The sequence below is a fragment of the Nerophis ophidion genome, linkage group LG25 (genome assembly GCF_033978795.1).
Source record: "Nerophis ophidion isolate RoL-2023_Sa linkage group LG25, RoL_Noph_v1.0, whole genome shotgun sequence".
NCBI classification, from domain to species: domain Eukaryota; kingdom Metazoa; phylum Chordata; class Actinopteri; order Syngnathiformes; family Syngnathidae; genus Nerophis; species Nerophis ophidion.
The window spans coordinates 16,241,784-16,261,449 of NC_084635.1; the positions used below are offsets into that span (position 1 = coordinate 16,241,784).

At 40.7% G+C, this 19,666-nt stretch overlaps 1 protein-coding gene across 6 annotated transcripts in view; it reads right to left on the bottom strand.

Moving 5' to 3' along the window:
- Positions 1-271: 271 nt before the first annotated feature.
- The window catches only part of LOC133543131 (transducin-like enhancer protein 3-B), a 74,023-nt gene continuing 54,628 nt past the window's right edge, over positions 272-19,666 (bottom strand). For 5 of the 6 annotated variants that reach the window (XM_061887604.1, XM_061887602.1, XM_061887601.1 and 2 more), the window contains exon 21: positions 15,595-16,817. In XM_061887604.1, coding sequence (XP_061743588.1) covers positions 16,710-16,817 — 108 coding nt within the window. In that variant the 3' untranslated portion in view covers positions 15,595-16,709. Of the gene's footprint in view, positions 542-11,780; positions 11,887-15,594; positions 16,818-19,666 lie in introns of those variants that run through there. The other variant, XR_009804317.1, reaches the window with a different exon arrangement.

Below are 19,666 nucleotides of genomic sequence, written 5' to 3' on the forward strand. Positions count from 1 at the left end.
TGTGATGGAATTTTTCACATATGAGATTGGAAAAAAATATATATATTTCTGTTTGCTGTGTTTAGCTCAATATTACTGACAGTGCATGATAATGTGCCATGCTTGCAGTAGGCCGCATAACAAAAATGACTACAACAAATTATACCGCTGATTGCCCTTCTCTCGGCCAGATTTCTTCCATCCCTTCCAATTAATCTAATATACTGTTTGTGTTTTTGACTGGTGGGAGGAAGCAACAATTTGATGAACGTAAACATAAACATACGCACTGTTCAATAGGAGCTCCTTTACTTCTTATATGAACTCCTACGCTGCTAATTACTTGTTTGTACAAATGATTTGCTTAGCTGAGCCAAGTGTTTACATTGGCAGTTAAAGTTGTTGCAAGGAGTGCTTCACTTCACACATCCAATGAAATCAAAGCGTGTCTTCCTGTAGCGACTGAGTATCGAGCGTTACCTGTCGGCCCCACAGCCATCCATTTTCCTCCACTTATTCGGGTCTGTCCAGACTCCCAGGTCGTATGCCACTTCTTCCAGTTCTACCGGGAAGACACAAAGGTGTTATTAGGTCAGAAATGTAAAATATCTCGCATATGCAGTTCAAAGACGTTTCATGAAAGCAGAGTGTGTGCCGTTAAAAAGGCAGTGCAAGTTGCCAAGTGTGACGTCAGCGAGAAAGCTTAAAGAGATGGGATTCATGGCTCTTTGAAGGGAGCTATATCTTGAGGAGCCGTTCCTTTCAAAGAGCCATTCAATTTTATTAAACTGTTGAATCTTTTCACTGGAATGTGTTACCTCTGTTTAATAAAAATTCAATGTGATAAACTGTGTAGTCTTGTCACGTCAATCATCGATTTGCTGTTCACTATTTCCACGCAGTAGTGTGTATAGTTATATATTGTGTGTTGTTTACTGTGGGATGGGGTGTGGCCAGCGCCGTCTGTCGGAGTAAAAATCACCGCCCCTGTCCGTGGTGCTGAGGACGGCAGCCATCGGGCAGGGGCGGGGCATGTGCTGACGGCGAGACACAGCTTGCAGATTTCACAGGTGGTACGTGTTAATCTAATCATCTGTTGTCTTTAAGAGTGAGCGGCCGGGGGGCAAGAGGGGAAGTTTGGAGAGAGACTTGGAGAGCATGAAACAAAGGAGGACTGAAAAGTCGTGTGTCATGCAAGTGCTTGATGGACAAATAAAAACAGTTTTTACATCAGCTGACGTGAGTAATTCACCCACCCAACCAGAAGGAGACGACGACAAATACATTTTAGTGTGGTTGTTGTTTTCGTGAATAAAGACATTTTCTGTGCTTCTTTGTTGACGTAAATCCATATAAAAAATAGAGTGCTATGTTACATCAAATGTTCTGGTAAAGGCGAATTTCCCCTTTTTGGGTTAAAAATATTTTTTGCAAACAAGTAATTATAGTCTGCAAATAAAGTGTTGTTGTTGAGTGTTGGAGCTGTCTCCAGCTTGGCAGAGTAACCGTGTAATACTCTTTCATATCAGTAGGTGGCAGCAGGTAGCTAATCGCTTTGTAGATGTCAGAGACAGCGGGATGCAGCGTGCAGGTGAAAAGGTATTTAATGCTTAAACCAAAAATTAACAAAAGGTGAGTGCCCCTATGAAAAAGGCATTAAAGCTTAGGGAAGGTTATGCAGAACGAAACTAAAACCGAACTGGCTACAAAGTAAACAAAAACAGAATGCTGTACCATATGTCCCGGCAAGAAATCTGCGTTCAAAGGACTCCGACTTATTAGTGATTCCCAAAGCCCAAAAAAAGTCTGTGGGCTATAGAGCGTTTTCATTTCGGGCTCCAGTACTCTGGAATGCCCTCCCGGTAAAAGTTCGAGATGCCACCTCAGTAGAAGCATTTAAGTCTCACCCTAAAACTCATTTGTATACTCTAGCCTTTAAATAGACTCCCTTTTTAGACCAGTTGATCTGCCGTTTCTTTTCTTTTTCTCCTATGTCCCACTCTCCCTTGTGGAGGGGGTCCGGTCCGATCCGGTGGCCATGTACTGCTCGTCTGTGTATCGGCTGGGGACATCTCTGCGCTGCTGATCCGCCTCCGCTTGGGATGTTTTCCTGCTGGCTCCGCTGTGAACGGGACTCTCGCTGCTGTGTTGGATCCGCTTTGGACTGGACTCTTGCGACTGTGTTGGATCCATTATGGATTGAACTTTCACAGTATCATGTTAGACCCGCTCGACATCCATTGCTTTCCTCCTCTCCAAGGTTCTCATAGTCATCATTGTCACCGACGTCCCACTGGGTGTGAATTTTTTCCTTGCCCTTATGAGGGCCTACCGAGGATGTCGTAGTGGTTTGTGCAGCCCTTTGAGACACTAGTGATTTAGGGCTATATAAGTAAACATTGATTGATTGATTGAATGCTGGACGACAGCAAAGACTTACTGTGGAGCAAAGACGGCGTCCACAATGTACATCCGAACATGACATGACAATCAACAATGTCCCCACAAAGAAGGATAAAAACAACTGAAATATTCTTGATTGCTAAAACAAAGCGGGGCTTATCGCTGAAAGGAAGACATGAAACTGCTCCAGGTGTTATGATCCGCTGCCCGGATCATATTTTGATTTAGGTTTTTAAGTCTTTTTCTGTTTTTTGTTTGTTTTGGACTCTTTCGGTTCTGGTTTGTACACCTCTGTTTGGTACCATAGTTACTCATTGTTTTCACCTGCCACTTGCTCCTGACGCGCACCTGTGTTGTAATTACTTTCTTATTCAAGAATGCCTTCTCCCGTCAGTCGGTATTGGTCCATTGTTTGCGGTAAGCAACAATCACGTATGTTCCTTGTTCCAATCCGTTTGCCAAGAGTTAGCCTTAGCTTCCTGTGCGTTCGGCATGTTAAAGTTAAAAGTTAAAGGCCTACTGAAACCCACTACTACCCACCACGCAGTCTGATAGTTTATATATCAATGATGAAATATTAACATTGCAACACATGCCAATACGGCCGGTTTAGTTTACTAAATTATAATTCTAAAATTCCCGGGAGATTCGTCTTCGAAACGTTGTGTAATGATGACGTGTACGCAAGACGTCACGGGTTTTTAGGAAGTATGAGCGCTGCACAAACACACACAGCTAAAAGTCGTCTGCTTTAACGGCATAATTATATAGTATTTTGGACATCTGTGTTGCTGAATCTTTTGCAATTTGTTCAATTAATATTGGAGAAGTCAAAGTAGAAAGATGGAGTTGGGAAGCTTTAGCCTTTAGCCACACAAACACACGGTGATTCCTTGTTTAAAAATCCTGGAGGTGAAACTTTCCTATGGATCAGAGCGCGTTCAAGCCAACATAGATCCCTACCAAATGTCAACCAGCAGGTTTTGGTGAGAAAATTGTGGTTAAAAAGTCGCTTCTTACTGGAGAAAAGCTGAGCTTGTGCCGTCCATAGCTGCCGTCGACTCCCCTGACACCCGTGGAGACACCAATCCGACTATCAGGTACTACTTAACTCACTAAAACACTAGCAACACGATAGAAAGATAAGGGATTTCCCAGAATTAACTTAGTAAATGTGTCTAAAAACATCAGAATCCGTCCCAATGCAATCGCGTTTTTTTTTTTTTCTAGTCCGTCGCTATCAATATCCTCAAACACAAATCTTTCATCCTCGCTCAAATTAATGGGGAAATTGTCGTTTTCTCGGTCCGAATAGCAATTTTTGTTGGAGGCTCCCATTAAAAACAATGTGAATATGTGAGGAGCCATCACACGGGTGACGTCATCGTCTGCGACTTCCGGTAGAGGCAGGGCTTTTCTGTTAGGACCGAAAGTTGCGAACTTTATCGTAGATGTTCTCTACTAAATCCTTTCAGCAAAAATATGGCAATATCGCAAAATGATCAAGTATGACACATAGAATGGAACTGCTATCCCCGTTTAAATAAGAAAATCTAATTTCAGTAGGCATTTAAAGTACCAATGATTGTCACAAACACACTAGGTGTGGCGAAATTTGTCCTCTGCATTTGACCCATCCCCTTATACGTTGTTCTTGTGTTTCCTGACTCGGTGCTTAGTATTAGCATTAGCTTTCCGTGTGTTCCGTTCGGCACGCTGTTCTTTTGTTTATTTCTGTCCGTTTTGTACTGCATCTTAGTTATTAAATCATCTTACCTTTACGTTGTTGTCCGGAGTGTCCTTTGCATCCCTGGGGAGAACTAAAATGTGCATCACAATGCGCTTCACGCGTGACACCAGGAAAATACCAAAAAAAGAGAAAAATCCACCACAATAGGAGCACAAGACAAGAACTAAAACCTACACACAGGAAAACAGAAAAAAAATAAAAATAAGTAACAGCGTGATGTGACAGGCCGTGACAATACACATGCTTTGAGACAAGAGCTATGGTTGGTTATGGTTTAAATTCATATCCAACAATGGCGGCAATGACTTTTTACTGTCAACTGAGTTTCGTTTTTTAATGATTTCTGCTGGTGGTGTGCCTCCGGATTTTTTCAACGCAAAAAATGTGCCTGTGGAGAGGCGGAGCCGACGAGCAGACAGCGGGTAAGGGGAAACGGTGGTCCTGCCCAAGATGGCGGCCAGGAGGCGGAGCATGCAGCAGAGCGGAGAGGCGGGGCACGGCTGGTGCAACACTACAGCCATCAGAGTCAGGTGCGTACACAACACACCTGTGCTCAATCCCTGCATCTTCTGCTGCAGCATAAAAGGGGAGAGGGAGGAGCAGGAACAACCGGCAGCAACAACCACGAGAGCGACGAGATCGACCCAGAGCGAGATGAGCCCCCGCAGCAGACGCAGCCACCGGCCACCGAAAGGTGCGCCGCGACGAGCAGAAAGAGCTGGCGAGCTAGAAATTGGCGCCACCAGCTGTCAAGACATGGTTATTGAAATAATAAATCAGAGTCAAACCTGCTACCATGCATCGATCGGCACTGCAACCCACACGATGACGGCTGGAGACCCGTCACAGTGCCTTTGCTCGAAAAAGCTTGAAAAACACTGCTTTACAGAACAAATTGGAATTGATTCCATAGCCAAAAGCTTTGCATTTTGTATCAATCAATCAATCAATGTTTACTTATATAGCCCTAAATCACTAGTGTCTCAAAGGGCTGCACAAACCACTACGACATCCTCGGTAGGCCCACATAAGGGCAAGGAAAACTCACACCCAGTGGGACATCGGTGACAATAATGACCCAGTGGGACGTCGGTGACAATGATGACTATGAGAACCTTGGAGAGGAGGAAAGCAATGGATGTCGAGCGGGTCTAACATGATACTGTGAAAGTTCAATCCATAATGGATCCAACACAGTCGCGAGAGTCCAGTCCAAAGCGGATGCAACACAGCAGCTAGAGTCCCATTCATAGGGGAGCCAGCAGGAAACCATCCCAAGCGGAGGCGGATCAGCAGCGCAGAGATGTCCCCAGCCGATACACAGGCAAGCGGTACATGGCCACCGGATCGGACCGGACCCCCTCCACGAGGGAGAGTGGGATATAGAAGAAAAAGAAAAGAAACGGCAGATAAACTGGTCTAAAAAGGGAGTCTATTTAAAGGCTAGAGTATACAAATGAGTTTTAAGGTGAGACTTAAATGCTTCTACTGAGGTGGCATCTCGAACTGTTACCGGGAGGGCATTCCAGAGTACTGGAGCCCGAACGGAAAACGCTCTATAGCCCGCAGACTTTTTTTGGGCTTTGGGAATCACTAATAAGCCGGAGTCCTTTGAACGCAGATTTCTTGCCGGGACATATGGTACAATACAATCGGCAAGATAGGATGGAGCTAGACCGTGTAGTATTTTATACGTAAGTAGTAAAACCTTAAAGTCACATCTTAAGTGCACAGGAAGCCAGTGCAGGTGAGCCAGTACAGGCGTAATATGATCAAACTTTCTTGTTCTTGTCAAAAGTCTAGCAGCCGCATTTTGTACCAACTGTAATCTTTTAATGCTAGACATGGGGAGACCCGAAAATAATACGTTACAGTAATCGAGACGAGACGTAACAAACGCATGGATAATGATCTCAGCGTCTTTAGTGGACAAAATGGAGCGAATTTTAGCGATATTACGGAGATGAAAGAAGGCCGTTTTAGTAACGCTTTTAATGTGTGCCTCAAAGGAGAGAGTTGGGTCGAAGATAATACCCAGATTCTTTACCGTGTCGCCTTGTTTAATTGTTTGGTTGTCAAATGTTAGAGTTGTATTATTAAATAGAGTTCAGTGTCTAGCAGGACCGATAATCAGCATTTCCGTTTTTTTGGCGTTGAGTTGCAAAAAGTTAGCGGACATCCATTGTTTAATTTCATTAAGACACGCCTCCAGCTGACTACAATCCGGTGTGTTGGTCAGCTTTAGGGGCATGTAGAGTTGGGTGTCATCAGCATAACAGTGAAAGCTAACACCGTATTTGCGTATGATGTCACCTAGTATGGTTGAACATATATATTTTTCACTCGACAAATCAAGTTTAAAGGTCGTGTTCACCAGTTTGTGTGAGCAAAGATCAATAGGAATATTTTTTTTTAAGGTCTGAAAGCATTAAATTATACAGCAAGTAACAATGTGAAAATTTAGGCCCGCAACCTGAGTGTGCTTGCATGTCCAGACGGAGGCTGATGAAAGCTTTACATCTGAAGGACGGTCAGCAGAGGAGGCGAGCGAGGAGAAGCTATCAAAGGCAGTCCAATTACTTCAGGGAGCTGCAACGCCAAATGTTCTTTAGCCATACCCAGCCAACCTTTAATCTCCCACTGCTCCCTGCAAGCTCCTGGTGATATCCCATGAGGGAACAAAAAAATAGATTTGTCTAATCTATTCTCTGCCCTCTTTTTAAGAAATGACTGCACTGCAGAGACCATGTTTTTATGAGTTGGGCTCCGGTCTGAGTGCTCAGAGGAGCTGGAGGTACCGAACAAAGCATGATTGGGGGGGTTGGGCTAACACGGCTGGATAGATGGCAGGGGGAGAAAAAAAAAAAAAAAAAAAAGTGAGAGGCGCATGATGAAAATGAAAAAAAAGCTGTCTCGATGAGAAAAGAGAGATGGGAAAGGCTCATCAGTTTTTCTTTCCGTCTTGCTATAAAAGAAAGATGGAATCAGAGGGCTGTCAGGTGGGAGGAGGGGCAGAAAAAAAAAAAAAAGAACCTTTACCTGCCTCTTGTAATGGAACCAGGACAGAAGGAGAATGACGAACATCATTTTTCCTTCACTGAAAAAGCTGTTGGCTGTCAAAAGAACAATAGCGACCCCGCCTCGATGTTGTGTACGCCAGCGTGCTAACAGGCCTTCTGGAGCTTTTAGTACAAGCTTTCATGGGAATTGCAATGCTCGGAAACATCTGTTTTTTTACAGAAAGTCAGGTAGGTACACAAGTGTTTGGCATTGGTGTTTTTATGATTTTTGCCCTTATATACACCACAGTGAATATGCTTCCCCTGGAAATAAAATGTATAAAGTACCATACAATTAACTGTAAAACACAGTAATTTCCGGACTATAGAACACTTTTAAATATAACATGCACCTGACTAGTGTTGCGTTTGACCCGGTCTTCTGCCGGTCACCTCCCAGGTTGGTTCGATGACACATAAGCTGGTTATAAATGGATCCCTGAGACAGATCTGCTCATTTCGATATTTTATTACCAAAGCCTTGGGAGATCAATCTAGATCAGCGGTCACCAACCTTTTTGAAAGCAAGAGCTACTTCTTGGGTACCAATTAATGCGAAGGGCTACCAGTTTGATACACACTTAAATAAATTGCCAGAAATAGCCAATTTGCTCAATCTACCTTTGATAAATAAATCTATATATATTAAAAATGGGTATTTCTGTCTGTCATTCCGTCGTACATTTTTTTCCTTTTACGGAAAGTTTTTTGTAGAGAATAAATAATGAAAAAAACACTTAATTGAACTGTTTAAAAGAGGAGAAAACACAAAAAAAAATGAAAATTTTATTTTGAAACATAGTTTATTTTCAATTTTGACTCTTTAAAATTCAAAATCCAACCGAAAAAAAATGAATAGGAAAAACGAGCTAATTTGAATCTTTTTAAAAAAAATAAAATAATTTTAGTCATTTTTCCTGATTAAGATTATTATTAGAATTTTGATGACATGTTTTAAATAGGTTAAAATCCAATCTGTATTTTGTTAGAACATATGACAAATTGGACCAAGCTATATTTCTGACAAAGACAAATCATTATTTATTCTAGATTTTCCAGAATTTCTTTTTAAAAAGGAATTCAAAAGACTTTGAAATAAGATTTAAATTTGATTCTAAAGATTTTCTAAATTTGTCAGAATATTTCTTGGGAATTTTAATCATAATGAGTTTGAAGTACTATTTCACGAACATTCTTCATTGAAAAAACAGAAGTTAAAATGAAGAATTAAATTCAAATTGTTTTTATTATTCTTTACAATAAAAAAATACATTTACTTGAACATTGATTTAAATTGTCAGGAAAGAAGAGGAAGGAATTTGAAAGGTAAAAATGTATATGTGTTTAAAAATCTTAAAATCATTTTTAAGGTTGTATTATTTCTCTAAAATTGTCTTTCTGAAAGTTACAACAAGCAAAGTAAAAAAATAAATGAATTTATTTAAACAAGTGAAGACCAAGTCTTTAAAATATTTTCTTGGATTTTCAAATTCTATTTGAGCTTTGTCTCTCTTAGAATTAAAAATGTCAAGCAAAGCGAGACCAGCTTGCTAGAAAATAAATAAAATTTTAAAAATAGAGGCAGCTCACTGGTAAGTGCTGCTCTTTGAGCTATTTTTACAACAGGCCAGCGGGTGACTCATCTGGTCCTTACGGGCTACCTGGTGCCCGCGGGCACCGCGTTGGTGACCCCTGATCTAGATACAACCTTTCAATCGCTTTGCCCAAATTGATCTAACTTTCGAACAGGAAGAGACTACTTCTTGAATCCCCAAACAGCCCCCCACCGCCCCACCCTCCGGAGCAAATACACGTCTCTTGTTTCTCCTTAGCTGCGCAGCAAGTTGCGATAAGAAAGAGAGTACATCTCCTCCTCCCATTCCTACAGCCAAAGTTAACTTGCAGTGTACCAAAGACATGAGATTATCAAAATGGAAAATGTACAGATGGAAAACACTAGCTATTTCGAATATTCTAAAATATGGATATATGTAGATATTTATCTCCGTCAATAGTTTGTGAGTAAAACATTTTTTTCTACATATTTTTGCTGCACAAACAAACATAAAACATGTAGGTGCTAGTTTTTGTTCATAAATGTAACAAAAGGACAGTAAGATGTTTTCTCTTGAGCACAAGAAACAAATGCAGTGTACCAAAGACATGAGATTATATTATCATTATTATGGGGGAAAATATTTTTTTCGATTTTAGAAACTTTTGCGTGCGCACGAGATACATATCTAGAACATTTTTCCCATTTCCCTTTAGGGGGTCCGTACAAAACAGAATAATGGCATTTCAATTCATTTCAATGGGGAACATTGATTTAAGGAGTATTTTGGGTTACAAGCTGTGTCACAGAACCAATAAGGCGCGTAAGCCGAAGTATTGGCCAGGAAAAATACCAAGTATCAGAAAAAAGTGACAATACATGCTACATATGTAGTGTCTTCAACCCACACAGTAGTGGGGGGAAAAAAACGTCCCCATATTGCATATCCATCCTTCCCATCTTTCCCTCTCTCTCACTTACACAGTCAGAAATCACAGCCTCACACCCAGCACCCCCACAAAAGTGAAAATGAACACTTTCGCCACCTGTGGTGGGAGCAGAACCGGAGAGTGGGAAAGGACGTGGGAGAGGAAGGAAAGGAGAGAAGGGAATTGATCGGCGAGTGAGTAAGTCAGGATGCGAGGACTCTTATCAGCATGCAACACGCAGGGATAAATCAGTTTCATTGCCGATTGGAACACAACGTAGCTGTGACGTTTTGTAGCGGTTGGTCATTTTTGACACGCACAATCACTAATGACTGCTGAACTCGTTTGTCATTGTTCCCGAGAGCAAGTGGGCGTGTGGGGAAATGTGAGTGGAATTCAGTGTGAAGTGAAGCAACCTGCTGTATTCATGCAAAAACTCATCTTTTGGAAGAAAACACGGATGTTATTACGTTTTGGGTTTTTTTAACTAAAATAATCACAGTTATCATTATTATCACAGTGTTGGTGAATATCTTCCAGTAGTACACACACTAAAATCTTTAATTCAGGTTTTTGTTTATTCTGTTAGTTCTGGACTCCTTTAGTTCCTGTTTGTGACACCTGAGTTTGTTTTGGTTGCCATGGTTGCACATTATGTTCACCTGTGTCTGATTAGTGTTTGGCCGCTCACCTGCTACCCGAGCACTAATCAAAGGCAGTTTTTAAGACTGACCTTGCCGTCATTGTTTCGTGCTTCATGCCATCTATGTTTTGTTTATTCATGCTATTGTTAGCGACTTTTGTTTCTAGTCCATAGTTCGGTCTAAGTCAGGGGTCACCAACGCGATGCCCGGAGGCACCAGGTTGCCCGTAAAGACCAGATGAGTCGCCCGCTGGCCTGTTCTAAAAATAGCTCAAATAGCAGCACTTACCAGCGAGCTGCCTCTATTTTTTAAATTGTATTTATTTACTAGCAAGCTGGTCTCGCTTTGCTTGACACTTTTAATTCTAAGAGAGACAAAACTCAAATAGAATTTAAAAATCCAAGAAAATATTTTAAAGACTCGGTCTTCATTTGTTTAAATAAATTCATTTATTTTTTTACTTTGCTTCTTATAACTTTTAGAAAGACAATTTTTGAGAAAAAATACAACCTTAAAAATGCTATTAGGATTTTTAAACACATATACCTTTTTTACCTTTTAAACTCCTTCCTCTTCTTTCCTTACAATTTAAATCAATGTTCAAGTATTTTTTTATTATAAAGAATAATAAATACATTTTATTTTAATTCTTCATTTTAGCTTCGCTTTGTGAAATATTTCTTCAAACTTATGATTAAAATTCCCCCAAAAATATTCTTGCAAATCTAGAAAATCTGTAGAATCAAATTTAAATCTTATTTCAAGTCTTTTGAATTTATTTCAAACTTTTGTTCTGGAAAATCTAGAAGAAATAATGATTTGTCTTTGTTAGAAATATAGCTTGGTCCAATTTGTTATATATTCTAACAAAGTGCAGATTGGAGTTTAATTTATTTAAAACATGTCATCAAAATTTTAACATTAATCTTAATCAGGAAAAATTACTTATGATGTTCCATAAATTCTTTTTTTTATTTTTTTTTTCCAAAAATGTTCAAATTAGCTAGGTTTTCTATTCATTTTTTTCGGTTGAGTTTTGAATTTTAAAGAGTTGAAATTAAAGATAAACTATGTTTCAAATTTGTATTTTCATTTTTTTCGTGTTTTCTCTTCTTTTAAACTGTTCAGTTAAGTGTATTTTTTATCATTTATTCCCTACAAAAAACCTTCCGTAAAAGGAAAAAAAATGTATGACGGAATGACAAAAATATCAATTTTTATATATATATATATATATATATATATATATATATTTATTTATTAAAGGTAAATTGAGCAAATTGGCTATTTCTGGCAATGTATCTAAGTGTGTATCAAACTGGTAGCCCTTCGTATTAATCAGTACCCAAGAAGGAGCTCTTGGTTTCAAAAAGGTTGGTGAGCCCTCGTCTAAGTTGTGTTTTTGCCTCGTGCGCATTTTTGTTTGTTACTTTTTTGGTCAAGATTAAATCATGTTTTTACCTGCAAGCCTTGTCCCGAGTAGTCCGTCTGCATTCCTGGGAGAACGACCCCACAGCAAGCTGCGACCCCTCCGTCATGACAACCATTTACCAATCATTTCCAATCCCTATATGAGATAAGTACACATAGGTTTCTTTTTTTATGCATTCTAACTCATAAATAGGTCAGCGAACAATTGACTGGGGGTCTATAAAGCACTGTAAAAACCATCCAAACCTCCACCAACACATCAATATATGCACAGTCATAAAAAACATGTAATAATTTACATATTTTAGTTTTTTTAAGCATACAGCGGCAGATTTACAAAGACACATCACAATGTTCGCTATTTCTTTCAACTTCATGAGAGACAACCATAATAAATTGACCACTTACTGTACAATGTCCGCTCTCACTTAGATGGATAGTACTTTATTGATTCCTTCAGGAGAGTTCCTTCAGGAAAATTAAAATAATTGGATGTCGACTGATGGAATTTTCACATTTTCCAGTTTGGATGAAGAATTATTCATAATCCACATGAAGGGGTTTAAAAAAGAACACTAGTCGAGCATCTTCTTGTCTTTCTCGCCATCTCAGAATATAAAAGTGGACCAATTTCTCGGTTTATGGCAACAAACTTCTACAATTCAGTTGAGAGGCATGATTTATAATCTATAAATAACTTTTTAGAGGTTTAAAGGTGTGGAGGGGGGGCGTGGCCTGCAGGCCTGCCAAGGCACAGGGTGTGTCAGGACTGGCCTCAAAGACAGCGACAGGTGCATAGATGGCCCAGATGGGCCTTGTTATCTAATCACCTGTCGCCTTTATTAGCAGCAGCCGTGATGAGACAAGTAGTTGGAGTTGGAGGTGCTGCTGAGAGACACAGGCGCAGAAAAGCAAAATACTTTGCATGATTTCAGGAAAATAAAAGTGTTATACCCAGAATTCCAGGCTGTCTTGGCAGTGTGTGGTGGTCTGAAGAACCCACCATAGGGAGGTCATTTCTACAACTCTTATTTTTTGTGCTAGAGTGATTGGAGCACGTACTTGTCGGTAACAAAAAACATTCATGAATTTGGTTCTTTTATGAATTTATTATGGGTCTACGGAAAATGTGATCAAATCTGCTGGGTTTTTCAAAAGTATACATACAGCAATGTTAATATTTGGTTACATGTCCCTTGGCAAGTTTCACTGCCATAGGGATCTTTTGGTAGCCATCCACAAGCTTCTGGTTGAATTTTTGACCACTCTGATTGACAAAATTGGTGAAGTTCAGCTAGATTTGTTTGTTTTCTGACATGGACGTGTTTCTTCAGCATTGTCAACATGTTCTCAATGGAGTTTAAGTCAGGACTTTGGGAAAGCCATTCTAAAACCTAAATTATAGCCTGATTTAGCCATTCCTTTACCACTTTTGTGGTGTGTTTGGGGTCATTGTCCTGTTGGAACACCAAACTGCGCCCAAGACCCAACCTCCGGCTGATGATTTTAGGTTGTCCTGAAGAATTGGTAAGTAATCATCCTTTTTCATTGTCCCATTTACTCTCTGTAAAGCAACAGTTCCATTGATAGCAAAACAGGCCCAGACCATAATACTACCACCACCATGCTTGACGGTAGGTATGGTGTTCCTGGGAATAAAGGCCTTAGCTTTTCTCCTCCAAACATATCGCTGGGTATTGTGGCCAAACAGCTCATCTTTTGTTTCATCTCACCACAGAACTTTCCTCCAGAAGGTCTCATCTTTATCCATGTGATCAGCAGCAAACTGTAGATGAGCCTTAAGCTGTCATTTCTGGAGCAAAGCCTCTCAGTCCATGGCGATGCATAACACGCTTTACTGTGGACACTGACACCTTTGTTCCAGCAACTTCCAATTCATTGCAGACCTGCTTTTTGGTGGTTCTCGGTTGAGTTTTGATCATCCTGACCAATTTTCTCACAGCAGCAGGTAACAGCTTGCCTTTTCTTCCTGATCGTGGCAGTGACAAAACTGTGCCGTGCACTTTTTACTAACGAACAATTGTCTGCACAGTTGCTCTTGGGACTTCAAGCTGCTTTGAAATGGCTCTAAATGACTTTCTTGACTTGTTCAAGTCAATGACTCATTTTTTTAGATCTGTGCTGAGTTCCTTTTTTTCCCCCAATGTCCCATTTGTAACCGGGTCTACTGACAGCCCTATTTAAATGTGCTCAAAGAAGTCAACAGGTGTCGTCAATCATAATCACTGACATGAAGTTAAGGGGCAATGCCATGAAGCTAATTTCATTTGAGTGTAACTTTTTTACATCACCAAATTTGATAATGTATGATGCAGTCTGTATAATTTTACAGATTTGGTCACATTTTCAGTAGACCCATAATCAATTCACAAAAGAACCAAACTTTATGAATGTTTTTGGGACGAACAAGTACGTGCTCCAATCACTCTATCACAAAAAAAAAAAAATAACTGTCAATTGCACTCATCACAATTAAAAATGTTAAAGGCCTACTGAAATGAGATTTTCTTATTTAAACGGGGATAGCAGGTCCATTCTATGTGTCATACTTGATCATTTCGCGATATTGCCATATTTTTGCTGAAAAGATTTAGTAGAGAACATCGACAATAAAGTTCGCAACTTTTGGTCGCTAATAAAAAAACCTTGCCTTTACCGGAAGTAGCAGGCGATGTGCGCGTGACGTCACGAGTTGTGGAGCTCCTCACATTGTTTACAATCATGGCCACCAGCAGCGAGAGCGATTCGGACCGAGAAAGTGACGATTTCCCCATTGATTTGAACGAGGATGAAAGATTTGTGGATGAGGAAAGTGAGAGTGAAGGACTAGAAGAAAAAAAAAAAGATGAGGGCAGTGGGAGTGATTCAGATATTAGACACATTTTACTAGGATAATTCTGGAAAATCCCTTATCTGCTTGTTGTGTTACTAGTGTTTTAGTGAGATTATATGGTCATACCCGAAAGTCGGAGGGGTGTGGCCACGGGTGTGGTGACCGCCAGTGTCTCTGAGGGAAGCCACGTTTCGCGACGAGGCGAAGCGAAGGCAGCCGTTGGGGCCGGGCTGAGATTTTCCCCCCCCCCCCTCCTCCACGGTGGAAGCATCCCACGTTCGAGGGTAGCCGGTCCGAGGAGGCAAGAGAGTCCACAGCTGCCTCTTTGACAGGTGCACAAGGAACGACGCAAGCTCTCCGCTCATGTCTACGGTAAGGGTCGACTTATTACCACAATGTGGTAGGTAGACATGTGGTAGGGAACCATGTTCGCATGACCGCTCTGTTCCTTAGTAAAGCTTCACCGTCATCTTTAGGGAATGTAAACAAGGAAACACCGGCTGTGTTTGTGTTGCTAATGGCAGCCGCAATACACCGCTTCCCACCTACATCTTTCTTCTTTGACGTCTCCATAATTAAATGAACAGATTACAAAAGATTCAGCAACACAGATGTCCAGAATACTGTGTAATTATGCGATTAAAGCAGACCACTTATAGCTGGGATCAGAGCTGGAACAAAGCGTCCGCTACAATCCGTGACGTCACGCGAACGCATCATCCTACCGCAACGTTTTCAACAGGATACTTGGCGCGAAATTTAAAATTGCAATTTAGTAAACTAAAAAGGCCGTATTGGCATGTGTTGCAATGTTAATATTTCATCATTGATATATAAACTATCAGACTGCGTGGTCGGTAGTAGTGGGTTTCAGTAGGCCTTTAACAGTTAATCGTTATTGGCATCGGTCGATCTCACGGACGATTGGTGTTGGCAGTGTAAAACCCTGGTTGGCTCATATTTGTTTCACCATTGTGCTTAAAAAATAAATTTAAAAAAAAGAGTTCTCGATTTATTAACAATTTTACAATTCTTCCCAGTGCTGACAGCTTTTGCTACATACTTTGGTGTAACACAGTGGGATGCGATCCCCTTTTTGTTTTCTGTGGAAAAAGGCTAACTTTGTCATGTAAAAAAAAACAATTACTCACTCCAGTCTTTTCAACATGAACAACACTAGATTCAGTCTCTTGTGTATTTTGTCTGCGTTTCTCCCACAGGATTCTGAGGGGAGGCACGCGTCATTCCACGTCAAACCGGCCTGACAGCCACGAGCGGCCCGACACATTCCAGGAATATCGATAAGACACGAAAGGACAGAATGTTTCCAATGGTTTAGAATGGACTGAAGTTTGCCCGTAGTTAAGAAATCAATGGTGCATTTCGGTAAAAGCACATTGTCATTAAGTTCATGTGCTTCTGCTGCCAACTGAGGTCCAAAGGGTTGGGCTAAACATTAAACGTCTGCCAAAAAAACAAGTCTTCCAAAAAAAAAAAAAAAAAAAAGGAGACAGCTAGCACAGACAGAGCATTACACAATTAAAAAAACAATCTTATATACAAATATGAATGACATTTACAACAAATTGTATCAGTGTCTTGCTGGGTCCCCACAGTGGCACAAATGAGTGTTTGGCCCGGCTGAATCTAAAGCCCACATCATCACCTAGATGAAAGGCCATTTAAATGTTCCGCAATGTCGCCCACTTTGTGTTGAGACAATCAGCTCACACAATGTGCTTCAAAGAAAAATCAGTTCAAAAGTTGCCGTCTATGATTTTCTACCCCACTCAGATATGTTCTCACAGAGCGGCAGCCAAGGCAAACCTACCACAAGTACACCCAGGACATGAAAATATATATATTTATAATATATATAGAAAATGTCTATTTAATCCGATATGTACACTTTTCACAAGACGTCTGTGGACGGCGGTCCACAGTGGTGAAGCGCTGCTTCACTGGGCAAAAATACAAAAGAAAACATTTGAAAAATGCCAAAAAACGTGAACCCCCTGCAGTGGACATATCCCAGGGTGTATCGTCACTTCCTGATGTGTTCCACCTTGCAGGTGGACGGCGGGGCGAGGGGACACGAGGGCGGTCTAGTAGATGACCTCGTACACTGTGGCCTTCTTGTCACCAGAACCTGTCACGATGTATTTGTCATCCGCTGAGATGTCACAGCTCAGGACAGAGGACGACTCCTTGGACTGCACAAATAAATAGAACACCGGGTCATGGTTAGCTACGTATGAACGCCAACGTGCGAGGCATTCAAGTGCCCTGCGGGAGGTTTTAGCAACCGCCCACTTTAGGAAAAAGAAAGCACACTTTGACTGGTAACATCTTAAAGGCCTACTGAAATGAGATTTTCTTATTCAAACGGGGATAGCAGGTCCATTCTATGTGTCATACTTGATCATTTCGCGATATTGCCATATTTTTGCTGAAAGGATTTAGTAGAGAACATCCACGATAAAGTTCTCAACTTTTGGTCGCTAATAAAAAAGCCTTGCCTGTACCGGAAGTAGCAGACGATGACGTCACCGGTGTGAGGGCTCCTTACGTCCTCACATTGTTTTTAATGGGAGCCTCCAGCAGCAAGAGCTATTCGGACCGAGAAAAAGACAATTTCCCCATTAATTTGAGCGAGGATGAAAGATTCGTGGATGATGATATTGATAGCGAAGGACAAGAAAAAAAAAAAAAAAGAAATAAAGTAAAAAATAATAAAAGGGTGATTGCATTGAGACGGATTCAGATGTTTTTAGACACATTTACTAGGATAATTCTGGAAAATCCCTTATCTTTCTATTGTGTTGCTAGTGTTTTAGTGAGATTAAATAGTACCTGATAGTCGGAGGGGCGTGTCCGCGAGTGTCTTAAGGAGGGAAGTCGACGGCAGATACAAGGACGGCGCAAACGCCACAGATCTCCGGTAAGAGGCGACTTTTTAACACAACTTTCTCCCTGAAAACTGCCGGTTGACATTTGGTAGGGATCCATGTTCGCTTGACCGCTTTGATCCATAGTAAAGCTTCACCTCTGGGAATTTTAACATATTTGATGTTAAAACTGATAAACATTTTTTTTTTTGCAAATAATCATTAACTTAGGAATTTGATGCCAGCAACACGTGACAAAGAAGTTGGGAAAGGTGGCAATATACACTGATAAAGTTGAGGAATGCTCATCAAACAGTTATTTGGAACATTCCACAGGTGTGCAGGCTAATTGGGAACAGTGGGTGCCATGATTGGGTATAAAAACAGCTACCATGAAATGCTAAGTCATTCACAAACAAGGATGGGGCGAGCGTCAACAATTTGTAAGCAAATTGTCGAACAGTTTTAGAACATTTCTCAACGAGCTATTGCAAGGATGTTATGGATTTTACCATCTACGATCCGTAAAATCATCAAAAGGTTCCGAGAATCTGGAGAAATCACTGCACGTAAGCGATGATATTACGGAACTTTGACCCCTCAGGCGGTCCTGCATAAAAAAACCGACATCTGTGTGTAAAGGATATCACCACATGGGCTCAGGAACACTTCATAAAACCACTGTCAGTAACTACAGTTGGTTGCTACATCTGTAAGTGCAAGTTAAAACTCTACTATGCAAAGCAAAAGCCATTCATCAACAACACAAAGGAATGCCGCCGGTTTCGCTGGGCCCGATCTCCTCTAAGATGGACTGATGCAAAGTGAAAAAGTGTTCTGTGGTCTGACGAGTCCACATTTCAAATTATATTTGGAAACTTTGGACGTGGTGCCCTCCGGAACAAAGAGGAAAATAACCATCCGGATTGTTATAGGTGCAAAGTTCAAAAGCCAGCATCTGTGATGGTATGGGGGTGTATTAGTGCCCAAGGCATGGGTAACTTACACATCTGTGAAGGCACCATTAATACTGAAAGGTCCATACAGGTTTTGGAGCAACATATGTTGTCATCCAAGCAACGTTATCATTGACGCCCCTGCTTATTTCAGCAAAACAATGCCTAGCCACGTGTTACAACAGCGTGGCTTCGTAGTAAAAGAGTGTGGGTACTTTCTAGGCCCGCCTGCAGCCCGGACATGTCTCCCATCTAAAATGTGTGGCGCTTTATGAAGCGTAAAATACGAGAACTAGAATCGTAAAGAATTCCACTTTCAAATCTTCAACAAATAGTTTCCTCAGTTTACAAACGTTTATTGAGTGTTGTTAAAAGATAATGTGATGTAACACAGTGATGAACATGCCCTTTCCCAATTACTTTGGCACGTGTTGCAGCCATGAAATTCCAAGTTAATTATTATTTGCCAAAAAAGACAAAGTTTATGAGTTTGAACATCAAATATCTTTTTTTTGTAGTGCATTCAACGGAATATGGATTAAAAATGATTTGCAAATCATTGTATTCCGTTTATATTTACATCTAACACAATTTCCCAACTCATATGTAAACGGGGTTTGTAATAGGTTGTCGCGCAATATATAACTACATATGTCAGCAGCTAAATTGGGAGTCGTAACTTCGTTTGAAATGTGTTATGACTTAGAAGCCAAATAATATATCGTGATATACACTTTATTGCCAAAAGTATTTGGTCACCAGCCTTGACTCACATATGAACTTGAAGTGCCATCCCATTCCTAACCCATAGGGTTCTATATGATATCGGTCCACCTTTTGCACCTATTACAGCTTCAACTCTTCAGTCCACAAGGTTGCTGAGTGTGTTTATAGGAATTTTCAACCATTCTTCCAAAAGCTCATTGTTGAGGTCACACACTGATGTTGGTCGAGAAGGCCTGGCTTTCAGTCTCCGTTCTAATTCATCGCAAAGGTGTTCTATTGGGTTCAGGTCAGGACTCTGTGCAGGCCAGTCAAGTTCATCCACACCAGACGTTGTCATCCATGGCATCTGATGACTGTTCCACGTTGGAAATCACTGAGCTCCCGAGAGCTGCCCATTCTTTCACAAATGTTTGTAGAAACAGTCTCCATACATAAGTGCTAGATTTTTTACACCTGTGTTTTAATTAGAACACTTAATTTTGATCATTTGGA